Raw genomic sequence first — 26,715 nt, 5'->3', positions numbered from 1 at the left:
GAACACAGCTATGTACAATAGATACTGAGTTGCCATACCAAAGAGAACCATTGGTCCAGTTAGTTTGGCATAAAAAGTCTCCAACAGCTGTGTGTCTGTATCTAATACTTTAGAGGACCACAACCCTTGCATTTTGTCAACTGTGTAAAACTGCATTAGGGCAAGAAAAATTCCTTCCTAACCTTCAGAGACCAGTTTAGGACCTAAGCATGCATTATTGATACTCCTATTGACATAGATAGCATAGATGCACATTATTCCTGTTCATGTGCAGTAATTTTCTAGTCCTCTTGAAACACTAAGTTAATGGCTCCCAATGACTTCCAGTATCAGAGAATGTCTAAGTATTTTCTTTCATCAAATTTAACGTCATTTCTCAGTTTTGGCTAGTGTTTTGGATTGTGGGACAGGGAGACAGACTGCCTGATCAGTTTTTGTTGAACTATTCATTATTTTACTTATACACACGCACACCCCATCTCAGATTGCCCTTCCACTTTCCAAAATAAATACTTCCAAAATGATTTAAAATATCTTCATATTTAAATATGTTCCCCGCTTCCCTCATCCTTCAAAGTCTTTTACAATTGCCTTTTATCATTACCTTTTTTCTGGACATTACTGTATTTTTGTAGGTTGTTTCTGAGGCAAAGCAATCAAAAATACAAAATATTTGAGGTTCAGTTTTGCTATTTCATTCATATAAAATGGCATATTTTCCTTACTCATCCTTCGACAAAGGGTATAATATCTAACACCCGCCAGGATCACTCTGCAGTTATTAGATTTGTACCAAGTCTGTCTAGAAAAAAAAATCAAGATGAGGGAAAAGCAGTATGTAGGGCACAATGAATATGAGAAGCAGCCTCAGAAGTAAGCCGGGTAATGGACTATACTTCAACATCTCAAATTTTGTACCACTGAAAACAGAAGAAAAAATATATCTATATAAACTTCCATTTGAATATGAAGAACAATGATAAAATTATTAACATTTCAGTCTTAATTACAGAAGAGTAAACAGTTTTAACTGAACAGTTAGTAGCTAAAGGACACACAAAAACGACTCACCCATAGGCCAGTTGTCATACACATGTTTTGCAATATCTGCAGCAGAGTCATTTGGTGAAAACAAGAACTCTTTCGTTTTCCCACTTACCAAGATGAGGCGCAAATTTATCTGTAAAGAAAATGGAACATTAGGAAGATTTGCTAAAATACAAATAAACTATTTAATCAAAAGGTTATTTAAATTGCTAAAGTTATCCACTGGTTTTAGCAACTAATCAGTCCAAATTAGTCTAGAAAAAAAATCACAACAGATTTAAACAGAAAATACTAAATATAGACAACTATATTTCAAGTACCTTTGCATCAACCAAAAAGGGTGGACGGAAGGGAGTTTTCCCATAGATGGGCCAAGAAGATGACAATTATACTAATAAAATGTGTCATGTCTATTAAGGCTCTAATTTGATCACAATATATGCAAATGCCTTTTATTAGTTAACAGTACCATCAAATAGTTTTTCAAGGAACAAACAAGTTCAGTAAAAAACATTGCTAAATGCTAAGAATTCATCTTCTCTTGACCTTATACTTAACTGAAGGAGGGAAAATAAGAATAATGCCTGCTTCCTTAACATATGCAAATTTAAAAATATGAAATTCGGCTTCTAAAAATTAAACCCCAGACTAACTCCAAACCCCTCGTCTGTATATTTGCTACCTTGACTGTCAGACCTGACTTTACCATATGGCTAGGGTGACTAGATGTCCCATTTTTAAAGGGACAGTCCCGTTTTGGGGGACTTTTTCTTATATAGGCACCTATTACTCCCCACCCCCATCCCGTTTTTTTCACAGTTGCTATTTGGTAACCCTATATATTGACCCACTACAGAATATTAGAAAGTCAAACAGCCTCCGGCCAGTGCCCTGTACATTTTAGGACATGGAATCTTCTGTTGATCTCTCTAACTTGCAACTTTACTTTTGTCCCATGGAAAATAAGATCCTGACTCCATGAAGTGTTAATGACACCATAATTTTTCTCTTAGATGTCTCAAACAGCACCTCCAGATATTGACATCTTCAGTTATTATTCCCCCCCTTTCTGTTTGAGAGCTACTAACGGACTGAATCAAGACATTCCATCCCTACAGGACCCAGCCCACAGACCAAAATGACAGAAAGACATCCTAATGTCTAGGTCTCAAAACGGTCCTGGTTACAGCAATATTAGTAGTAGTTAAATGACTGTCAAAGCCTAAATTTCCATCCTCACCCCCCTCACCATCTACCATTCTGTCCCAAGTAACAGAACATAGTGATAACCACAGGGCTAACCTCTGCAGCACACTTGGGTGTGCTAGAAAAACTGCCTTCAGATATATGGTTCCCCTTGTCATTTCTCACCCCTTGCTATAAGACAACGGATATTTAGTACAATAATAAAAAGTGAGGCTTTACTGGATTTTGACCTGTATTCAACAGGTTTTTTTTCCCATTTGCTATATTACTCACAAATAGGAGCTTGAACAGAGATTCAGCTTGAAAGTTCTACAGGACATGATATTTCTATCTGTTTTTCCTTTGCCTGAAATTCACTTAGGAATCCAGTAAGGGCGGAAATAGGCTACTGTACAAATGAAGTGGTTATTCTCTTTCTTAAACTCCTGACTGTCATAATGGCAGATACCTTGTTTTTTGACTGCAGTCCAAATGTCAACTCTTTTTTTTTTTTGGTGCATAAAGCCCCTAAATAATGTTATGGTATAGCAGAATATGTATTATTGCTTGCATTGTTCTGTACAGCACAGATAAAGTCAAAGAAGATGCAAGGCAGGAAGGGGCAGGAGTTTTAGAAAAGTTACTTAAACAAGGAAGATTCTTCAAATGCTCAGACCAACCCCAACCAAAAAAAAAAATAAGAACAATCATACTGAGAAAGTAAAAGAAGATTTCCAAAAAGGTTGTTGACAGACAAATATTACAGCATACGCAAGAATTGTTTGAATTGTGTGTGTTTGGAGATATTCAGTGCCAAAGAAAAACTTCTAAACCTACAGTGCTAGATGGATCTAATTGTTTCAATAGTCTGTGCTATATTTTAATAACTACTGTCTCTACTGTCACTGAATTGCCAAACAATCCAGAAGGTTGAGAAAGGATCACATAATCTAAAATAGTTACATGACTACTTTTTTAGGTGCTGAATAGTCTTGTCACCAAACACTGATGTCTAGCACTCCCAAAGACCGATGAGCTAAAACAGACAGAGCAATGTCTAAGGCAATAGTCCTTGTATTAATCAGAGAACTTATTCCCCACTTAGTACCGCATTTAGGGGATGGCATATTTCCTTGTTTTTCTGCTTCTTAGGCTTGTCAGGCTCACTACAGTAAACAAAAATTACATAAAAATAGTGTGAAAATGTAAGTAAAATTAAAGTAACTAACATTTCTGTAAGGACCTAATGCTGTCCCTAACAGCCCTCTGAGTAAATATACAATTTAAAATGAAGAGGAGCAACAGAAATAAAAAACTGAGTAAAAATGTTCATTGACATTTATCCTATGTGGCTGACTCCATTACTGCTGAAGTTCTGCTATTGTCTCAAAGGTTCACATGATCCTGAGATCCAATATCAAGATGCTTCAGGAAAAGCTAACACATTTTTGAAGAGTATACTGTAACTATATGTAAACTAGGGTTTTTTATTGTTTCAAAATGTGACCATTACTGAATATTAGCAAAAGCCTGAAGCAAATCTCTAAAATACTTAATCAGATGTTATGTCAAGTTATGCAAGGAAACAACTGCTCTAATAAATGGTTAAATATTTTCTTATTTATAGCACTGTAGACTATAGTCATATTTAGTGTGCGTGCTTGTCTACATTTTAAATCTCATTTTTTAAATCTTCTCTTGAAGGAATCTTACTGTTCATGGTGGTGTGACAGTCCCATGAGGTCTGAATCTGAAAGTCTAGTCTTTAAAATCTCCTTGAGGCACCGTGAACTGTTAAAGGCATTCAACTGCTACGCTACTTACTCTGCAAAACTCTCCGATTAAGAAGATCTTTTTAAACATACTACTGCAAATTTGTGAGTGTGAATGCGTATAGTAGGGGAGAGCCTGGGTAATGGAAGAGTTATCTAATATACAAGTAGCTAATTTTAAACGCCTATGGTTATACAATGATTCAGATGCCAGTTGCAGAATACATCATATCTCATCATTTGAAATGCTGCAATGGAATTAAAATGTGTCCCCAGATGATTACCAAAAAGAGTTTATTTTTCTTCCTTCTTCCTAAGGAGGTCCTATCCTTGTTATGCCTTCTGTGCTTTTTCATGATCGTGGCTGGTTTTTTCCTCCATGGGGGATAAGATAACAATGAGTCTTGTGATCCTTTTTATGAAGGATACAGAAGATAGGTTCTACCCTCTTGCTGTGGGCAAGACAACCCAGAGTCTTTGCTGTGAATTTTAAAATTCAAGTTTCTGTGTTGTAGTAATAACTGAGATGTTATTGATGAAAGGTGAAAAGAGCCAGTGATGTTAGAAGTAATATTTAGTGTCAATTCTGGACTATGTCCACTCTGGCTGGTTCTTGCAGAATCAAATTATGAACATTACGTTTGAGAATTTTAAGCATATAAAGTCACTAACTTTTTAAGTTATCTTTCATACCCCTCATTTCTTGGAGGTTTAAAATGTTTTTAGGAACATTTTAAATGTGGGGAAGGAAGTGGCTTGGTGAACAAATTTCTTCACTGCAAGCATGTTTACTGGGTGAAAATGTCAGCCATTTTTGAAAAACAGGCTATACAACTGTTTGAATGCTACAGATTCCCTAGAGTTTTATTTTCTGGCCCAAGATAGGATTCTGCAACACAAGAATACTGTAAATCGTTGTAAACAGCAAGAAGTGAGCAACGTAAATTACAGTAGTTCCATCCTATTCTATTAATTTAGATATTGATATTATCAATTTTTATATTACAGTGACAACTGGAGGCTTCCAATCAGGAAAAACGGACCTTCATAAAGCTATACGCTATACAAACAGTGTCAGTACCTGTCCTGAAGAATACAGTCTATGATGTATCAGAGGGATAGTCGTGTTAATCTGTATCCACAAAAAGAACAAGGAGTCTGGTAACACCTTAAAGACTAACAGATTTATTTGGGCATAAGCTTTCATGGGTAAAAACCCACTTCTTCAGATGCATGGAGTGGTTTTTTTACCCACGAAAGCTTATGCCCAAATAAATGTTAGTCTTTAAGGTGCCACCAGACTCCTTGTTGTTTTTGAGTCTATGATGAGGTCTCTGAGATAAAAATCCCAACCCAAGTTATTTTTCCACAAAGTATGCAACATTTAGAAAATTGTGGGAAGAACACTTCTTCTCTGTCATGCACAGGAACTATGTTTAAATGAAAAACTTGTTGGGCCAAAGGAGTAGAGAGGGTGGCAAACAGCATATAAAAACACACAGATTTAAGTTTCCCTTTTTGCAGTCTAATATATTTAGTTCCTGGTTCATTTTCATAATTAATGTTTTAAAAGAGAGAGATGAACTCCAAAGCTTAAAGTGAAATCTGGGGCTGCTAAAGATTCAGTATATCACTAGCCTAGAAAAAAGCCCCTCTGTCTCTAGGTCCACATCACCACGCAATCAAACTTTACTTATCAGTTTCAGATTTGCTTAACAGAGATTTAAAGGAGCTGAAAAAATCAAACTGGTGGCTTGAAGAAAAAGCTTGGATCAATGCTAAGGTTCTTGGAACACAGGCTAAAAAATGAGGTCCCCTTCCTCCACCAAAAATTATGAAGATTGCATTGTTTTTCTGAGTATGCCATGGCTCTTTTTTGTTTGTTTGTTTAAGGGTTGGAAGGGACCTCAGGAGGTCATCTAGTCCAATCCCCTGCTCAAAGCAGGACCAATCCCCAGACAGATTTTTGCCCCAGATCCCTAAATGGCCCCCTCACGGATTGAACTCTCAACCCTGGGTTTAGCAGGCTAATGCTCAAACCACTGAGCTATCCCTCCCCCCCGTCCCTTTTGTATCTCTGGGACGTCCTAGCAGGCAACACAAACACATACCTGTCAAATACCCAAATATTTTTTAAAGCGACACACAATCATTCTAGTTTTTCAGGATCAGGAATACTATTTTACAATATTTTGCTGTCCAGAGATCTCAAACTAATTATGAATGTATGTTTAAAACAAACCATTTTATCTTTATAATGTTTCATTATTCAGAAGCATGCTCTTCTTTATACTGCTATGAATAAAATAAGAACTAAACCAGAATGTAATTTTACACAGGATCACTTCATCCCAAAGGAACCCAGAGCACTTTACAAACTTTATACACTACTTAATAAAATAGATAAAACACCTAATTAAAAAGATCTACCACATAAAATACATCCACATGACATTATAAAATTTTTTTTAATAACCTTTCCAATATTGGTTGCTCTATTTATTGCAAGAGAACTGACAGTGCAAGAAATGGCTTTGGAGAACTTTCACTTTTAAGTAAACTTTGATTAACTATTTTACATTTCCTAAAAGGAACTACTACTGTGATATTTTTACCTAAGACTTCTATAGCCAAGAGATTAGAGGAAGAAAAGTTAGCCCCCGTGTATTCAGTTTGTTTACTCTGGTGCAGGTAGCATCACTGTTTCTCCAATGTAGTTGGGCTCGGCAGAATTAAATTTTTATTTTTTTTATAATTTTGACTGATATCAACGTTCATTTTAAGCATTTTTTATTTTTTATTTTTATTTGTTCACAGTTTTAAATGTTCACAGTTGTGGGAAATTATGGGGTGTGTGTCAGATTATAGTTATTTAATGGCTGTCACTGAGATTAAAAAGTTAAAGTTTATAGCCATTAAAACACGAACTGTCAATATCACATGTGAAAATATACAAGTAAATATCATTAAAATCAAATTAAAATTTTTTCAAGCAGTATTTTGCTTACTTTGCTTATCTGTAAATTTATATTATTATTGATGGAAACATTTTTGTTTGTTTGTATATGTATAGTGAAATCAACATTTACCAACATTTAATGATAAAAATCTAATCCTTCCAACTTTAAATATAGTCAGTTTCCCTAAGTATCTACAGGTCTTTCCCACAACACAAAAGAAAATCCGTTTTTTAAAAAAAATAGGAAAACATGGTCCTAAATCTGTCCTGAGGACCATGCAGTCATACCCATGTCCACACAGAGCCCCTACTGAAGTCAAAGAGGGTCTACCTGCTTGCTTCTCAGTGTAGGATTGGGGCCTAGGAGCTGTGACTGATCTGGTTCTCTCAGGGACAAGTATAGTCCCTGAAATAACAGGGGGGTGGGGGGAGATGACTCTTTTTCAAGTTGACTGCCATATCACGTGTATTACAAATGCTATTCCATTAATGGCTATGTTTTGAAGATGCATATTATAAGTTGACTTTACACAGCACTTTTGGAAATCACTAAGCTCTGCCCATAAAATGGCACTATTTCTACAGTAAATTCCTTATTTTGAATCAAAGGGAGATGAACAATGGACAAAGATTAAAGAAAGTGTGACAAACAAATTAATGTGATAATATGGAACACTATAAAGTTTTATTGCCACTCATTTGGTAGACCTGCATAACTCACTTGTAACCACACCACTTTTGAAAAAGTTGGTCATCCCAAACATGAGGCCATAAAAACTTTATAGTATGCAACGCATCACACTCTAGATTTATATGAACTTTGTAACTATTTTTATAACAGGAGCACTGATCACTTAATAGGGAAACAAATAGTTTTAAAGAAAAACAGACTTGTTTTGTATGTGTAATTGGCCCCTTGAAGTGAGGAATGATAGGAAGACTTTGTACAGGTAAGGCAGTCTCAATATACATTAGCAAAGTTTGGAGAAGCAAGTGAGGGGAGAGAGATAAAATCCAAATAAAGGGATACGATTTTCTTTGCAGGGGGAAGTCCAGCCTTGCTGGTAAAATATAAACACTGAACTCAAAGTATAGCTATAGTATCAATGGCTGTTTCTATGAATAAGGTCCTCAGTGACACCCATCCATTCTCTCACTCCTGCTCAAATACCATAAAAGCAAAGGCAATATTTTACTACATAACTCTGGAGCTTATAAGAGGATAACACATTATTTTCTGTGTGGGAAGAGCTGGGAAACAGTAAGCTTCACTTAAACTGATGGGAATATTGTTGCAGATAATGAGCCAATAGTAAAGCACAATGGGTCCAATTACAGTTGATAAGAAAAGCCTTGCTCAACCTAGACAATGACTGGTGCACTAGAGAGAGCATATAGAAAGGTCCTCACGTGCACTAGGAAAAGGTGGGAGTGAAATGGCAAAGTCTGGGTTTCCTGCTGAGAGTGGAAGGAAATGAAGCAGAGAACATTGAAGACTGGGGAAGCGTGTGCAAGGGAGCTGGACTTGGAGACATCAGGAACTCTAAAGCCTGAATCAAGAAGTCAGTGCGACCATAGGCAAAGATGAATACAAGCTTCCTGATGTAAATCCTGATACAGTTGAAATTAAGGGCAAAATTCTATCAACTTCAATGGGACCAGAATTTGGCTCTTCAACTGAAAATCAAAACAATGGTGTCACTAAAACACACAATATGAAGCTAAGCATTTCATATCTGTGTTATTAACTGGCAATGAAGTCAGCATATTTAGGACTGCAAATGACATATGGTCATGTGATCTCATTTGATCCAATACACTAATTTTCCAGCACATTAAGACAGACAATGCTCATTCAGTGATACTGCATTTACTGTGAATACTAATTTCTCTGAACTAATTTAAGAATGTCAGTTGTGCATTGCCTAGGGAGTTAGTTAATTTATTTAAAATGGATTAACATGAATATAAATGGTTTTAAAAATAAACAATATACACGGGAGCTCTCAGTTTTCCAAAATTTACTTTGGCCACAGAAAACCAGTTGCTCACCCCAGGATTCTCCCATGAGCCTAGGTTACATTAGGAACAGAGCAGGAACAGAGGAGCATTTCCAGGTTAAAGTGTGTATTATTATTTTTTTTCAAATTATGAATGACATGTTTTACTACCAAAAGAGAAACAAAGATAGTGAAAGTATTTTATAAGCTTCCTTGAAAGGTCTTAAGATATAAGATATGGGGAGGGTGGAAGAGAGTTTCTTCATCCTGACCAATTTGTTTTTTAAAATCTATAATTATTTTGTTTGTTTTTTCATGGAGATGGAGTCCCACATATCAGAGCATATGGACTAATGTCATGGTTACTCTCCCATCAGCTCTCCTTCTGAAAGCTATTAAAACTGATCCCTGTTTGTGCCCAAAGAAGTGGATGGCCACAAGAGAATGCCAACATGCTCCCATCTAGGGTGGCAAAGGAAGGAGGGACAAGCCTATGGCCAAAATGCTGAACCTATATATGGTAATGCAGCCATTAATCCAGCTCAAATTTCTGTTCTATTCATATTCTATTGTGAAGCATGTTGCATTTGTTATATTTTTAATGTTGTATTCCAAAGTGTTTTAAATAGAAATCTTTGAACAAGTGCAATAATTTTACATAGCTGAAACAAACAATATCTGCCACTGAATTTAGACACAGCTAGAAAAATTCTAGAAAAAAATGGCCATGCTGCAGTGTAGGGAGAGGTGAAGAGTTATTAGCCATTCATGTAGTGAGGTCACTGGTTATTCTTTTAACATACTACACATACGTTACTAGCCAGAAAATGATGTGAAAAATGGTGGTCCCATGAAGGGTCCCAGGGTCAGCATCCCTACAGAAATCTCAGCACTCTCTCCCAACCCAGCAGTTGGACATGGTAGAATTTGGGCTTCTCACCAATGTGTTGTCCTAGAGTCCTGGTGGTGGGACCCACAGTCCTCTTTTGTTTCTATGACTTGGCTACTATGCATCTGGTAAGTTTTTTTAGCCTCAACTGCAAGTATCAAGAAAGAAATAAAAAAAATAAAATTGTAAGTATAGAATTTTTTCGAAGTGAGCAAAGCAGAGAATTACACCTTGAAGCAGAGACAGATTTCAGTTCACTTGAGCGGAAATACCATGAAATTAAATTTTTATTATCAGCAACTGATTCCAAGTTTCATTGGGCTTACTGTGTACCATGGCAGTCAGCCAGAATTTTGCCATTTCAAAGCGCTATCTAAACCACTGAGCTGTGATAATTAAAGGCAAAATACAGGACATAAGATATTTTTATCTTTGATGCAAAGATAGTAGTAAAGTTTAATTGAAATGGCTGTTTAAGTAGCTATATAGATCTGGTTTACTCAAGTGAAAGTAAGCAACTCAGACATGAATGAAAGCAAAATCCCTTCTTCCTAATTGGGTTCTTCCTAATATAGCCCATAGCAAACATTTAATCACATGATAAGAGGATTAAGGATTGTGAGGTTACTTGCTAGTTCCCCTAGAACAAAACTCCTTACAAGCCAACAACATGATCTAGGGCCTAGGCCATTGAATGTGCTTTTTAGAGCAGGCTAATGGTAAAATCCTTACCTTCAGAGATTTTCAACCTTAATGAGTAACCCTTAAAGCACAATAAAACATAAAACTTGCTTTTAAAGAAATCTACATATTTCTTTTGTTCAAACAACATGGGATAAATTCACTGCTGATGTAGCCCTACTGAAGTCAACTGACTGACATCAACGGTGTTACATCACAGATGAAGTTTGACCCAGGTACTATTCTGTTCATTATATGCAGTTTTATATTTAAAAGGATATGTGTAGCTTTTCTGGATTTTTGCTGTATCATGCCAGTCCAGTGCGTGTCTCCTACCAATCAGTAGGTAGACAAAAATTATGATTATACCACTTCCCTTACAAAGGGAGCTTGGGTAGCATGAACTAGCTACTTGTTACTAATGGGAAGAGATCATTACTCAATTTTTCCACCTTGAATGTTTCTTCTACATTTACTGTAGGTTTCTATAAAGTAACCTGTACTTTACCAATTGCTATCTGATCACTTGATCCCTTTTGCAGCCCTGAGTTCCCAATCCAATATTTCATAACAACACTGGATGCCTATCTTAGAGTTTATACAGCACTCAGTGCCATAGTAGTGAAGCACTCCAGCTGAACTGGATCTGCACCAAGATGTCTAGTGGATTTTGTGGAGTCTAGTGCTTCTCTCTCTTCCCTGATATAGGAGGCTCTGCCTGGGGAACATTAATATCCCTCACAGTGATTACAAAATAGGAAGACTTAATATTAGCAAGTTTTTCCCCCCATCCAACAACAATTCTTTTCTAATAAGCCACCTGATCTGCTTCACCAAAGAAGTGAGCAAGGTTATGTTCTATAAATTTGGCCAACTTGTGCAGCTCCCTGCATCTTAATAATTGTTCGTAAAGCACTCTGAAGTATTCTCTTTAGATGATTCAACAGTAAACAAAAATAACTTTCATAAGCTTCTTACCATTTAGTAATAAGTCTACAGCACAACTGATTCAAACATGTATGCAGCACAATGTATGATGATCCAAATTTAATAGGATTCCCACCTCCCCCATCTAAAAGCATTTTTCCATCACACCTGGCATAGGATAATTTTAGATCTGGGATATTTGGATGCTGAAGAGCAGCAGATTGACCATTTTGAGTCTCGTCGTCTTTGTCAGCTGCTCCAAATTAAGTGGCAGGACAAGATCAACAATGAAGATACTTGTAGTCAAACCCAGCAACCGCCTCCATCAGCAATGGTTCGGTTTTGACAGCTTTCCTGGTGCAGACATATTAGGATGGAAGACCAATGAATTATGAAGTTCCTTTACCAAGCAATGCAGCTACAAATGGTCAGCAATCACATGACTGCCAAAGCTTCAATGCCACCATAAGATCGCCAGTGATGGACAGACTGAAATCCAACCAGACCATCGTAAGGACCTAGCTAGAAATCAATCTCGGCGGCACTTGATGTGCAAGGAGGCTACATTCATTTTGGATTTGCCTTGAATGATGAATGAATGAGTGATTAGGCTCAATCATATTCAACATCCTCAAGAACATGTTTTCACCACTTATGTTTAGTATATTTGGCACAAACACAGTTAACACCATAATAGAACTAAAGCTTGAAAGGAAGGATGCGTTTGCAGATAAAGCACTGGAATGGGACTCAGGAGACCTCTTTATTCAATTCCTGTCTTTGCCACAGACTTCGCAAATCACTTCATCTCCATCCCCAGTTCTCATCTGAAAAATGGGGATAATAATCCTTCCCTCTTCCTACACTCTGTTCCTTCTGTCTATTTAGACAGGAAACTTCCAGGGGTCTGCACTCATAAAGTCACCACTAAAATGGGGTCCTAATCTCTAAAACTAGATGTGTTAAAATTGAGAACGTCTGTGATATTTTAATGGATCGCATAATGCTTTTCACAGACTATGCACATTACTTTAAAATAAAGGCATTTACTTGAGCGTTAATTTTAAGAGATTATTGACTATGGGGTTAATCAACACAAGTGATGAAGAAGAACTACTCCTCAGAAAATAAGAATAACTAAACCTAGTTCAGAGGTCGGCAACCTTTCAGAAGTGATGTGCTGAGTCTTCATTTATTCACTCTAATTTAAGATTTCGGGTGCCAATAATACATTTTAACGTTTTTAGAAGGTCTCTTTCTCTAAGTCTATAATATATAACTAAACTATTGATGTAAAGTAAATAAGTAAATAAAAATGTTTAAGAAGCTTCATTTAAAATTAAATTAAAATGCAGAGCTCCCCGGACCAGCGGCCAGGACCCAGGCAGTGAGTGCCACTGAAAATCAGCTTGCGTGCCGTGCCATAAGTTGCCTACCCCTGCCCTAGATAATGTTTGATGAGCTCTGTCACAGTCATGCATAGTTACATTTACAATTCCACAACTGTCTTGCAAAAACTAAGTGTACCATCACAGGACACTACAATGAATACAAGAAACAGCTGCTCAATATGAAGAGAGAAAAAATCCACATAGTTAAAGCTATTCTATTCTTTCCAATATGTTTGTCAGACAAATCATTGTACATAGCTGAAAGGAGGAACTGGTGTTTAAAAAGACTGCATTTGTTTTACAAACTAGCTATCAAGAAAACTATTGTCTCAAGCTGTCCATGCTAACCACAGACAATTTGCATCAACCTGCGACTAGTGATACTGTCACTTAGTGGTGCCACAGACAGCTATGGCATCATCCGCTTTACTATTATCACTCTCATTTATAAATTAGTGTTCTTAGAACATTTATGAATTCTCATGTGAATACAATTGTATTTCATTGATTTCTTCAACAGACAAGAGTCTTCAGCTGAAATAAATAGACTATCAAGTTATACAGGATGACTGTTACAAATATTGCACAGCTGCGTAGTATCACAAACCAAGGAGCTGAGTAGGTGGATAAATGCATGCAATGTCAGACGTTGTCTAGCATTTTTCCTCCCCGCTTCCCCTGAACACACAATGATATAAAAAAGTTGCACTTCTTGCTGTCTTTGGAACAATTAGGTAGAAAGGACAAAATACAGCTGCATATATAATTTTATTTCCATGAACTTGCCCAGGTGTCCGATCTTCTACACAGAGAAGCACCATTTGGGTCAGTTAGTTCTGATTTGCCCCCAGAGAACTTTGGCCAGCATTTAAAACTTAAATTGAATTTCTAGAGATGGGTGCAGCCCAGAGAATAAAGATGAAAAACTAGCAAAAGTAGCACACAAGAGAAAATAAAGATGACAGGCAGAAGAAATAAGTAAAAATTAAACTTATGGAGAGGGAACATCAGTTTGGCCCCGTGAAGAACAAAGGATTCCAGAAATAATGATGGCAAGGGGAAGAACAGTAGCTAAAGGAAGGTGCTCAAATACCATGGTGATGAATGTATTATAAAGTGAGACAGATATAGTCATCCATGGGAACACTGAATAAGGATGGTGAAGAGAGAGTTCCCAAATTTGAACACGAGCCAAATTCTGCTCTCAGTTTCACTTGGACAACAGCATTACATGGATGCCACAGTTCTGAATTTGATTTGTTATGCCTAAATTATAAGGCAATAAAGAAAAAGAATGGGAAGGAAAAAACACAAAATATCTCACCTAGTGGAGGGGAAGGAAGAAGCAGAGAAATAAGGATTTTTAATGGAAAAGGGAAGCTACATTTAATGGCTTTTCTTTGTTAATTTAACCTAAAAAATAAACATTTCCTGGACCACAAGAGGAGTTTTCATATACCTGACATGTTTATAACCCTTCTAGTCCCCTCCTTTGCCAAGAAACAATTTTCTGCAATATCTGTCCCAATCTACTCTCTAGCTAGTGGTACCTGAAGCAGCAACATTTTCATTGACCCCACAAAATTTGTGGGTAATTTAATGCTGAATTCATCAACATTAATTTAATCCACTTCCCTTCTTCACTCTTTGGATCAATCTCCCTTTGAAAAGAGCACTAGGGCCAGCATCCAGAGCGAGCAGATGGCGGTTAAGAACACTGGAGAAGCACAGGGCTCCCAGATGGGCAGTTGGGGCAAGGAAGTTGTCCCCTGCTCATCATCAAGCAAACAGAAGAATATGTAGACACTTGGAATAGTTTCTTGACTAATTCAACAGTAGCCCAGAATGATGTTGTACACTGTCTTAAGCATAAAACCAAAAACGTACAAACAGGAAGACACCATCATGACAATCTGATGATGCAAAGTAGGGGCTTTGGGAACTGGTACAACTCAGTACCTCTTATTCTTTGCCTGTGGCACATAATAATCTAGTCTCCTATAGGCTGTAATAATGCTCTGATTTTAGTTGTTGTGTTTAGTGTGCAGGTGCTGGGTGGTTTTGGTGGATTGTGATATATAGGAGGTCAGACTGCCCTTAAATTCTATGCAAAGGTTGTTTTATTTTAAAGTTACGTTTCTACCTTACCAGAATATACTATTAGTTCTTAAAACTATAAAGTAAGATTATATATATATATATATATATATATATATATACACACACACACACATATACATATATATATATACACACACACACATATATACATATATATATATATATATACACACACACACACACATATATATATACACACACAACAAACACACACACACACACACACACGTCTCAGCCTCAACATAACTAACATATCTAGCTAAGAACTTATTTATTAAAACTCAAATGGACAAAATCAAAGTGTCATTTCATTACTGCATAGCAGAATTACTCAAAATCAGCCACAATAAACATCTAATTGCATGCAGCTGTTATGTAGGAGTTATTTAAAGGCAGGTAAGCTGAAAACACATTCACACACAATAAACTTACCCAACTTCTTTAATCAACATACATTTATGAAAAAGTTAAATTATATAAACTATATAAGAAGTGGAGTACATCAGTCTATGCTCAAACAAGGTAAAATACTTTGGCAACAGAGATTAGAGAGGTGTTAACGTTGGCTTCCTTATACAATCAGCAGGTGAGCGGATGCCCCATTGCAACTGTCCAATATATAAGTCACTGAGGATTCCTTGAAAAAGCAGAAGCACAATAAATGTCTTGTTGCTAATATAACTGGTTTTGTATGTTTAAGTTTTCATGAGCACATATATTGTGACATGACATTTTTACGGGAAGAGGAACTTGTGCACTGGGGGACTCAGATTTACCAAAGATTTTTTAACTTTCCCTTGTTTATCCATATATTTCTTACTAAATTTCCTATTTCTCAAAAGGTACTGATGACAAGGACTTGCTTTTCTTCTCGACCCCCTCTCTTACTACTTGATCCTGAACTCAACATAACTTCCACAGCAACAGACCCATCTGAATGATACAGAATTAAGCACTTCCCCATAGTATCAAGAAGGAGAAGTTGTGCTGAGGGAGAACATGTATCCAAATATATACTTCCAGCACAGCAAAGGGAAGTACTCGTAAACTGCTTTTGGTACAAGCTGTCTCTTTACAAGTTTAGCATCAGCGCTAAAATCTGTCTTTGAGGTCAAGGAGGACGGTCCAGTGGCTAGCACTAGCCTAGAACTTGGTAGACCTGGATTCAGTTCCTGGCTCTGCTACAGACTTTGTGTGACCTTGAGCAAGCCAGAGTCTTTGTACTACAGTTCACCTATATGTAAAATGTGAATAATGGTACTTCCCTATATCACAGGTGTGTTGTAAGACATTCAGATACTACTGAAAGGGCACACAGAGTGGACACAAACTGGGGTTTATTTTATTCAAATTTTTTAAAATCCAATTTTTAAAATCAGTTTTTTATTTAAATGAGATTTTTTAAAATTTAAGTTAAATAAATTTTTTAATTTAAATTTTTAATTTAAATTATGACAACTTACATTAAGGCCTAAATTTACTGTAATTTATTAAAATAATTTAAATTAGATAAAAATAATAATATTAAGCAGCATAGGTTTGCTGCCACCTTTTAAAGAAAATCATACCACTGAACTGATGGAAGTCACTGGCTAAGCACCAGGAACCAGAGTTTGCTAAAGGGCTAATGCAGCTTGTGAATAGCTGTTGCCTTTTCTACAGATGCAGGGAGAATATTTTCTTCATTTCAGTTTATTCAACTAGTTCAGTTCAATGAGGCACTTACTGAAAGTTAATAAACTAATGGGAGTTGAAAAAGCAGAAAAGCTTCCAAACTATTAATAAAAATTGAATGTGAGAGGATAAAATCTACTAGTTCTAAAAATCTCAAAGGACACAATGACCAAAATCAATCAGTTCCATTCACTAACTACAGATAATATTTATTTTCTTTAATAAATCAATTCAGTTTTGAATGCAAAACAATTTCATATAAACTTTCTGATAAACTTTTTTTATGTATTCAGCATATGTAAGAGCTTTATTTAACTAATAAAAACATTTTAAAATTATAGTTTTATGCATGTTAATTTAATTTTAATTTCCATCCAAACAGAGCGTGGCAAAAATCACAACTGAAAATTAATCATTCTCTAGTAAATAAGAAATATATCATTCACCATTTTTAACCACCAGTACTTAAATAAATGTGGCTAGATATAGTGTATCCGCCTGGATGGCAAAAAAGGCTATATTTCATTGAAAAAAATCAATGTTTTAATCGTTACTAGCCAATAAAAATAAAAATTTATTTAGGAAAATAGTTAATCCAAATACTAAACAAGATTAAAATTATTTACCGGTAAATTGTTTTGATTTACATCAATCCACTGAGGAAAAAGGGGGCATATAAGTACCTACGATTTTTTTTGAATAATCAGTGTGCTAATCCATGTCCTTTCTCCAAATTCTAAGTCTCTTGAGGACTTTCATAGAAGCTTCAATTAAGTACACTTCTACCTCGATATAAGGTGACCCGATATAACACAAATTCGGATATAATGCGGTAAAGCAGTGCTCTGGAGGGGCGGGGCTGTGTGCTCCAGTGGATCGAAGCAAGTTCAGTATAACGTGGTTTCACCTATAACACGGTAAGATTTTTTGGCGTCCGAGGACAGCATTATATCGGGGCAGAGGTGTAACAAACTGTGCATTACAGCCAAGAATAAAAGCTTGTCCAAATAATTCTAGTTGACTAAAACTGTACTAGGAAACTGCTTTTGATAGACAGTCTTTCATCAGACAAACACGATAAATACTCCACTTCTATTAGGCCCTCACTAAAATTCAATTTCAAATTTTAAAAGCTGACAACTCACTACTAAAACTGCAGTACTGACAATAAGCAAATTTCTCCCAGATCCAAACCCATGGTATTTTGGACCTTTCCAATATCTGCCTCAAAGGTAGCATTAAAAAGTTTAATTAGCTCTTGATGCAAGTACCGAACCAGCTGATCATCTTCACCTTCCTCCCTAAATGCGTCACTAAAATCATCAGGGGGCTATCTGTGCTGTGAAGGAAGAGACTATTATTGTGATTACCTGCTGCAATCTCTCTCACAAACTACAGCAGCTACAGTGCAGTTCTTTAGAATGAATATAGCTCTGCACTTGACAGGACAGTACTCCCAGTGTTTGCAGTCATTCCAAGGTTTCTTAGAGCAGAGAACACACCAATATATTTACAATTAGCCCATTATTTAGATGTCAGGAGAATGAGTTGACCTATACCAGAGGTTTTCAAACTGTGGTGCATACCCCCCTGGGAGGAGCTGCAGAATGTTCGGGCAAGCCCTGTGTAGCAGAAGTGTTCGGGGATGGAAAGCCACCGCCACCCTGACTCACCTCAGTGAATAGACCCACAGACTGGGTGAGTTAGTTGGGGGGGGGGGGCGGGGAGGTTCAAAATAAAAAATTGTAACTTAAAGGGAACTTCAGCTCAAAAAAAGTTTTAAAACTACTGACCTATACTATATTAAAAAATCCCTGTATAGTAGGTAAAAGAACTAGACTTGCAGAAGTCATTTGTCTGATATGTATCCCAATATAATATAATGGACCAGATTCCAACCCATTAAAACACAAAATAAGAATCTCTGGGGATAGAATGTCTGATAACAACTTTGGTATTAATAAAGGACAAAATAAATTATTTGAAAGTTCAAAATATAAATCAGACATACTATTGCATCTCAGGAGAGAGACAAGGTTGTTAGCAAGCATACAAACGAATACAAATGGTGAGAACATTTTCACTGACATCTAGAATACTAATGCAGGGCCAAGTCAATTATACCAGATTGGAAGATAAAACTCCATACAAAAATGTTCCTGGGAAAAATAATTCAAGAGGTATTACATACCCATAAAATATTAATACTAAAATTTTATGTAGAAATCTCTCTGAGAAAATTTGTTTGCCATTGCATAAAGACAAAAGAAAACTGAGACAGTAATTGCCAGCATACAGATTTGTGTTTTTTTAAAAGACACTCTTCAGGAAGCTTTCATTTGTAGTTAGCAATTATTGTCATTTATCATATAATACATGCTAACATTCATAATTTACTCTTCATAAAGACCTCTGCTAAATCAAGCAAAATGTTTTAGTTCAGCGATTCCCAAACCTTTTATTAAGGTGGCTTACCAACTGCATTTTGACTTTCTGGGGAACTCACCATTACCCCTGCTATCCCTCCCCTCCATTTCTCAGCCCTCCAGTCCTCCCCTTCTTAGGCCAAGCCCCCTATTTGTTTCACCCAAGAACCCCTTGCTCTCACTCTCCCAGCCTTGCCACCTCCAGTAGCCCCAGCCACCTCTTCTGTCCTCACAGCAAGGCCAAGATCACTACACTAAGCTATTGACTGTCTGCTCACTGGCTCTGGCCACTTTCTCGGCACTGCTGCTGCCTGGATCCTCCACACTGCTGCTTGCTGACCAGAGGAAGTGAGCTCAGAATCCACCGACCAGAGGGAGCATGGAGGAAGCAGCCCACCCCTTCCTTGCCCATGCCCCAGGAGTGTTTCCTAAGCGCTGCTCCTTGGATCCTGCTCCCCAAAATGCTGCTGCCTGCTGACTATAGGAAGTGAGAGCATGGAATAGGGGAATGCCTCTAGGGCACACACAAGGCAGGTATTGGCTGCTGACTGTCAGCTCACTCGCTGGCTTGGCCCACTTCCTTTGCGCTACTGCTGAGGCCTGCTGGAAGCGAGGAAGGAAGGAAGCTCTTCCAGGGCATGCACAGCCTACCTACACCCTTCCCAAGACCCACTGGTGCACTGGAACGCATCATGTGGGAAACACTGTTTTAGTTCATTTAGAAGAAATATTTTGAATGAATTCCTGAAACACTTGGTACTGTATTATAGTTTGCTGTTTTAACTCAAAAACAATAAATAAATAAGGACCTTATCAGGAGACAGATAGCCTATGCACGGGATTCTGCATTGCACAGAGTCCCACTGGAGTCAATGGGGCTCAGCGTATGCTTAGACTGTGCAACCAGTCATAGGATCATGGTCTAAGTTGATTAATATTAAACCACACTCAGTCACAAAAAGTTATTGTCTGAGGACCTGATCCAAACCCCACACAACTCAATGAGAAAAATTCTCATTGACTTCAATTGTGCAGGATCTGTGCCTTAGTCCACAATTTTAAAGTAGTATAATAAAAATATGAAATTGGAAAAGGCAAAATGTCATTTTGCATTATTTCCATGAAGTTACATACAGCAGCAAAATTATACACATGCAAAATAGGAAGAAGTGGGGGAAATGGTAAAACACCTACTCAGAAATTTATTTGCGTCTCTGGGTTTCAGAAACTGAGTTTAGGAATATAAATACCATCAAAGAGTAAACCAATGGTCTAACCCATCTGGATCCTGTCCCCGATATAGTCCAATGTTGGATACTTCAGAGGAAGAAGTAAAATCCTACAATGAGCCTAAACTGTGCAATGCTATATCATTGGGAATTTTTTTTTTTTTGGCTCATGATCATCTTCTGCCTTTAAGCATGAAAATTAACAGCCCTCATAGATTTTTATCTTCATGTAATGTACATACTCTTATTCAAAAAGTAATTTAAAAACATTTTTTAAAAACATTTTTACTCAACTATTCCATTTGCCTCACCACCACCATACAGCAGAAAATTCCACAGATTAATTATATACCTTCAAAAAAGCTTCCCTTCATCCTTTTATGAATTTGCCACCTTTAAATTCCATAACTATCCCATGTCCTTGTATAATGGGAAAGGTAACATAGATGTATATATGAATAGCCTTACTTAAGACATTCTGTCACCTTACCTTTCTTATCTGCACATATCCTTTCTTATCTCAACTAGTGAAATTAATATTGCTCTGTATATTACTCCTGTATTTTTTCGACTCATAAAAAAACAACCACGACATACAATACTCAATTATATTTTGAAAGACTATTTATCTTAAGGATGTCAAACAAAAATAGTGTAATCTTACCCAAGAACGGTATACTTGCCCTTTCATGTAATGTGTGCATTCCACACTTCTCCTTGAGTTTGCTTTATTGTCCTTAATTTATAGCTACTCAGAATACACTATTTCCTAACTTAAAGTTAACGTTAATGTAATTCATGTGGAGGCATTTCAATTTATTCATTTGGTTGGAATCAAATACGATTTTATCAGGCATAAATTGAAGTGGTTTGAAGATCATAACTTGCTCTTCAGTATCACAGAAACAAACAACTTATAGTAAGTTTATTATGACAACGTAAATGTATATGGTGACTTTTATCCAGAATGTTGCAAAGAGCTATACAAAACCAAATACTTCTTACCAGCTAATTGTTTTTTTTGTGGCTTGGTGATACCGGGGGGTGGGCGTGGGGGGTGGAGGAGGACCGTGACTACTTAGAAACTTTAAAGGGGGACTGGAACTTCTGGTATGTTAATCAAACTGAGGGAGATCATTTAGGAGAAGGATGCTTTGCACCCAAACTCCTCCTCCTCTTAGGCTTTATCTGTAGGTGTTCCCCAGCTTATGAACATCCAGTCTTAAGGACCTAGATAGAAATTGATCTAGGTAACATTTGATCTACACTCTACAAGGAGGCTACATCCCTTCTGGATTTGCCTTGAGAATGATGATGCTGATGATGAAAGTTTTCATATGAAAGTATAGTAGAGACTAATCCTATCTAGTATTGTACTGGCTGCTTTGCCAGAGAGGGGCTGCTGGGGAGTGAGTCCAACTGATGTTGTCAACCATAGAAAATTAACAGAAGGTAGGAATATTTTGTTCTTCTGCCAGCTACTTTCATGGTGGACAGTGAGCTCCCAACTGGAGCATATTACAGATGAACTGGAAAGAGCCTCATCTCCACTCCTCCTGAGACGTCTTTGAGACCCTCTGATTTGTAACCCACCTAGCTGCTAATACTGCTGTCTGAGAGATGACTTAAAACAAAAGAAACAACAAGAAAAGACTGGGGAAAACCTGCAAAAAGAGCATAGTGAGAAAGAAGACTCGATGCAAAAATCCCTTCTGACTGGCCACCATCTACTTAACTGACATACAGTGAAGAATATAACTCATCATCCACACTGATGGCAGTCAAGCTACAGAAACAGACACACTGGCAATCATTTCTCCAACAAAGTGCTGTCACTTATGTAGGCTGAACTCTGAGCAACTGATTATTAAGTATTTAACTAATGCCATAAGTGTACTTGAGCTCTACAGAAACAAGAGACAGCTCCTGTCCCAAAAGAAGAAATTAAGCTCAATCCAATTTAATCTGTAATGGTTATTTAGGCAGGCAGAATGCAATTTCAAGAATTGGAATTTGTCCAGGATGCAAACTCACCACCCTTACAAAAGTATGAGCCTGTGGTTTAAGTTTCAAAGCCCATCCCTCCAGCAATGAAGCACTGACTTGGAGCATTGGTTTAACACAGACTCAGGGTATGGCTACACTTGAGAGTTGCAGCGCTGGTGGAGGCTTTACAGCGCTGCAATTAGTAACTGTCCACACCTGCAGGGCACATCCAGCGCTGCAACTCCCTGGCTGCAGCGCTGGCTGTACACCTGGGTCTGCTTGGGGTATAACCATTGCAGCGCTGGTGCTACAGCGCTGCTCGTAAAGTGTGGCCACACACCAGCGCTGTTATTGGCTTCCAGGGTATTAGGAGATATCCCAGAATGCTTTTAACTAAATTACTCCCTTTGTTTTGTTATGCTGCCTCTCTTTGTTTTGTTGTGAACTCGGGGCTCCGGGAGCTGCTTATCTAAAAAACAAACACAGCTCCTGTTTGCCGTGATTAATCTGTAACTGACTGAACAATCAAATGAGATAAACCCACTACCTTGCTGTGAATGAGGCAGGCAGGGGGATGAGTGTTTGCTTGACGAGAGAAACAGCAGGGGCAGGGGTGAGAAAGGGAGTCCGTTGGAGCAGCTGCTTATCTGGTCTGCAGGCTGTTTGCAGTTAAGAGTAAGGGGTCGGGAAAAATTTCTGATTTTGCAAGGCAGGGAGCTGATACACAGTGTCGGCTCCAAAAATCCACTCTCTCTCTCTCCCCCGGTCCCTGTCACACTGCACCCCACCCACCTCTTTTGAAAAGCACGTTGCTGCCACTTGAACGCTGGGATAGCTGCCCATAATGCATCACTCCCAACAGCGCTGCAAATGTGGCCACACTGCAGCGCTGGTAGCTGTGAGTGTGGCCACACACCAGCGCTTTCCCTACACAGCTGTACGACCAGCGCTGTAACTCCCAGCGCTGCAACTCTCAAGTGTAGCCATACCCTCAGAGGCCAGAAAAACATCAACCGAATCACCAGCACCCATTCTGTCTGTGGTCAACATAACTAGGAGATCTCAGAGAAAAGCTAAGTACTGACCAAAGTAGGACTTGATAAGCTTATGAGATCTAGTGAGATTACAGACCGAAATGTTATGGGTTCAGGCCAAAAGTATGTCTTTATTGGGACTGAATTTAAATTATTCTAAAGATATCAATCTTATATATATTATTTAATTAATGTGTGCCTTGGCATTGAAATTAGAGCCAGTAATCAAACATTTTATTTCCCTTTACACACTCAAGCCTGAGCAGTACAAAACGTAGAACAAATATTTGATTTCATGAAGTAACACTGATTACTTACTTCTCATTTGGTTAAAGCAAACATTTAAGTGTACACAGACTGCTAATAATGAATTCCTTAACATATATTAGATCTTTATTGCACAACACATTAGACCTATTCTGGGCAGAATATTTACTATTCTTAGAATTTGTCACAACTATATTAATGGCTCTTGAAAACCATGAAATTCCGCAGCAGACTATAAATGTAACCCAATTATGTTAAGAACAGGAGGTTATACACATATGGTTAGAAAGGAAGCTACAATTAAGGTTGCCCAAACATTTCCATTTTAACCTTCGGTTATCAGTCATGCTTAACTTTCTGAACCTTGTACCATTTCAGGTTGAAATTTCCCAAACCTGGCCATTGCTCAAGAGTGATTTTGTTTAAAGTATGAGTAAGAACAATTCACCCATTTTTTAAAATAGTGGAAAGAGGGGAAACTACTTTCTCACATTAAAAAAAAGAGCAATCTTTTTCTGAACAGCTCTAACCCAAGATGACAAAGTGGAAAGTAGAAAATAGGAAGGGAAGATACACATTTGTAAATTTAAAATGAACTACATACCACATATACTCAATTTTTAACATATGTAGGAACTTTCTAATAAGCATTTTAGCAATTAAATAAAACTGTTTACTTAAACAAGGCACGACTATGCCCATCTGGAAACAGCTTTGCCTTATTTAAGAGCAGGTGTCCCCAGATCTCTATTTGGCAACTAATGCATGAAAAAGTATTTAACCTTCTCTAGGCAAACATTCTTTAACGGAAGTTCTATTTTGGTTTCCTACTTATGATTCACAACAAACCAAATGTGATCACAGACTAAGCTCTGCCAGAGACAGTATCTGCTTCAAGACTCTATTTCTGTTAAAGCTGATGAACAGTTCATTTTAAAAAAATATTTAAGCATATTCTGTAATATAAACTCTAGAGTATCAATGCTCAACTTCCCTACTGAAACACTGGCATAACAGCAAATTTCCCCAATACCTTCTGAGAAGTCACTTCCTGCTTTAGCTCTGCTATGGCTTTGTACCACATAGCAAAAAGGAGCCACCAATCTTTGATCAAGCTCATGAAATACTGTATTGGTTGACACAGGAAAAAAAAATCTTTGTGAACATGCCAATAGCTGAACTATGGTATTTAGTGAAATATCAGTGTGACAAGCAAAAACTGAAAAGGAAAAGTTCCTCCTCTCCACCCCTCACCCCAATCAACTAAATAAGAACATAAAAATGCGCACACTGGGTCAGATCAATGATCCACTTAGCCCAGCATCCTGTCTTCCCATAGTGGCTGATGCCAGATGCTTTAGAGGCAATGAACTGAACAAGGCAATTATTGAATAATCCATCCCATGTTGTCCAATCTAAGCTTCTGGCAGTAAGAGGCTTAGGGCATCCGCAGAATGGGGTAGCACCGCTGATCATCTTGGCTAGTAGCCACTGATGGACCTATCCTCCATGAACTTACAGTAGAACCTCAAAGTTACAAACACAAGAGTTATGAACTGACCAGACAACCACACACCTCATTTGGAACGAGAAGTATGGAATCAGGCAGCAGCAAAGGGGGGAAATACAGTACAGTACTGGGTTAAACGTAAACTACTAAACACATAAAGGGAAAGCAGCATATTTCTTCTGCATAGTAAAGTTTCAAAGCTGTATTAAGTTAATGTTCAGTTGTAAACATTTGAAAGAACTATAAGGTTTTATTCGGAGTTACAAACATTTCAGAGTTACGAACAACCTCCATTCCCAAGGTGATCATAACTCTGAGGTTCTACTGTATCTGATTCTTTTTTTAATCTAGTTATACTTTTGGTCTTCACAACAACTCTGGCAATGAGTTCAACAGGTTGACTGTGCATTGTGTGAAGAAATACTTCCTTTTGTTTGTTTTAAACCTTCTGCCTATTAATTTCATTGTGTGACTCCTAGATCTTGTGTTCTGTGAAAGTAAATAACACTTCCTTATTCACTTTCTCCACACCAGTCATGATTTTATAGATCTCTATCATATCGCCTGTTAGTCGTCCCTTTTCCAAGCTGAGAAGTCCCAGGCTTTTTAATCTCTCCTCATAAGAAAGCTATTCCATACCCCTAATCATTTCTTTGCCTTTCTATACCTTTTCCAATTCTAATATATCTTTTTTCAGATGGGGCAACCAGAACTGCACACAGTATTCAAGGTGTGGGTGTACCATGGATTTATATAGTGGCATTATGATATTTTCTGTCTTACTATGTATCCCTTTCCTAATGGTTCCTGATATTCTGTTAACTTTTTTGACTGCCGCTGCACATTGAGCAGATGTTTTTACAGAATTATCCACAATGACTCTCACATCACTTTTCTGAATGTTAACTGCTAATTTAGACCCCATCATTTTGTATGCATAGTTGGGATTATGTTTTCCAATGTGCATTACTTTGCATTTATCAGAACTGAATTTCATCTGCCATTTTGTTGTCCAGTCACCCAGTTTTGAGAGACCCCTTTGTAATTCTTCACAGTCTGCTTTGGATTTAACTATCTTGAATAATTTTGTATCATCTGCAAATTTTGCCACATCACTGTTTTGCCACTGTTTTTTCCAGATCATTTATGAATATGTTGAACAGACGTTGTCACAGTACAGACTCTTGAGGGACCACTGTTTACCCCTCTCCATTCTGAAAACCCACCATTTCTTTCTACCCTTCGTGTCCTATCTTTTAACCAGTTATTGATTCATGAGAGGACCTTCCCTCTTATCCCATGACTGCGTACTTTGCTTACGAGTCTTTGGTGAGGGACCTTGTCCAAGGCTTTCTGAAAGTCCAAGTACACTATATCCACTGGATCACCCTTGTCCACATGTTTGTTGACCCACTCCTTTCAAAGAATTCTAATAGATTGGTGGGGCATGGTTTCCCTTTACAAAAACCATTTTGACTCTTCCCCAACAAATCATTTTCATTTATGAGTCTGGTAATTCTGTTCTTTACTATACCTTCCACCAATCTGCCTGGTACTGAAGCTAGGCTTACTTTTGAAACCTTTTTTAAAAATTGGCTTCACATTAGCTATCCTCCA

General features: G+C 37.5%; 1 protein-coding gene across 2 annotated transcripts in view; it reads right to left on the bottom strand.

Moving 5' to 3' along the window:
- UBL3 (ubiquitin like 3) overlaps window positions 1–26,715 on the bottom strand; it is a 61,749-nt gene that overhangs the window by 11,353 nt on the left and 23,681 nt on the right. For both annotated transcript variants that reach the window (XM_045016722.1, XM_045016730.1), the window contains exon 2: window positions 1,072–1,180. In XM_045016722.1, the coding sequence (XP_044872657.1) occupies window positions 1,072–1,180 (109 nt within the window). The remainder of the gene's footprint in view (window positions 1–1,071; window positions 1,181–26,715) is intronic.

This window comes from Mauremys mutica, chromosome 1 (genome assembly GCF_020497125.1).
Source record: "Mauremys mutica isolate MM-2020 ecotype Southern chromosome 1, ASM2049712v1, whole genome shotgun sequence".
NCBI classification, from domain to species: Eukaryota; Metazoa; Chordata; order Testudines; family Geoemydidae; genus Mauremys; species Mauremys mutica.
Note: the sequence above shows the minus strand (reverse complement) of the source record. Positions and strands in the feature narration are given on the sequence as shown.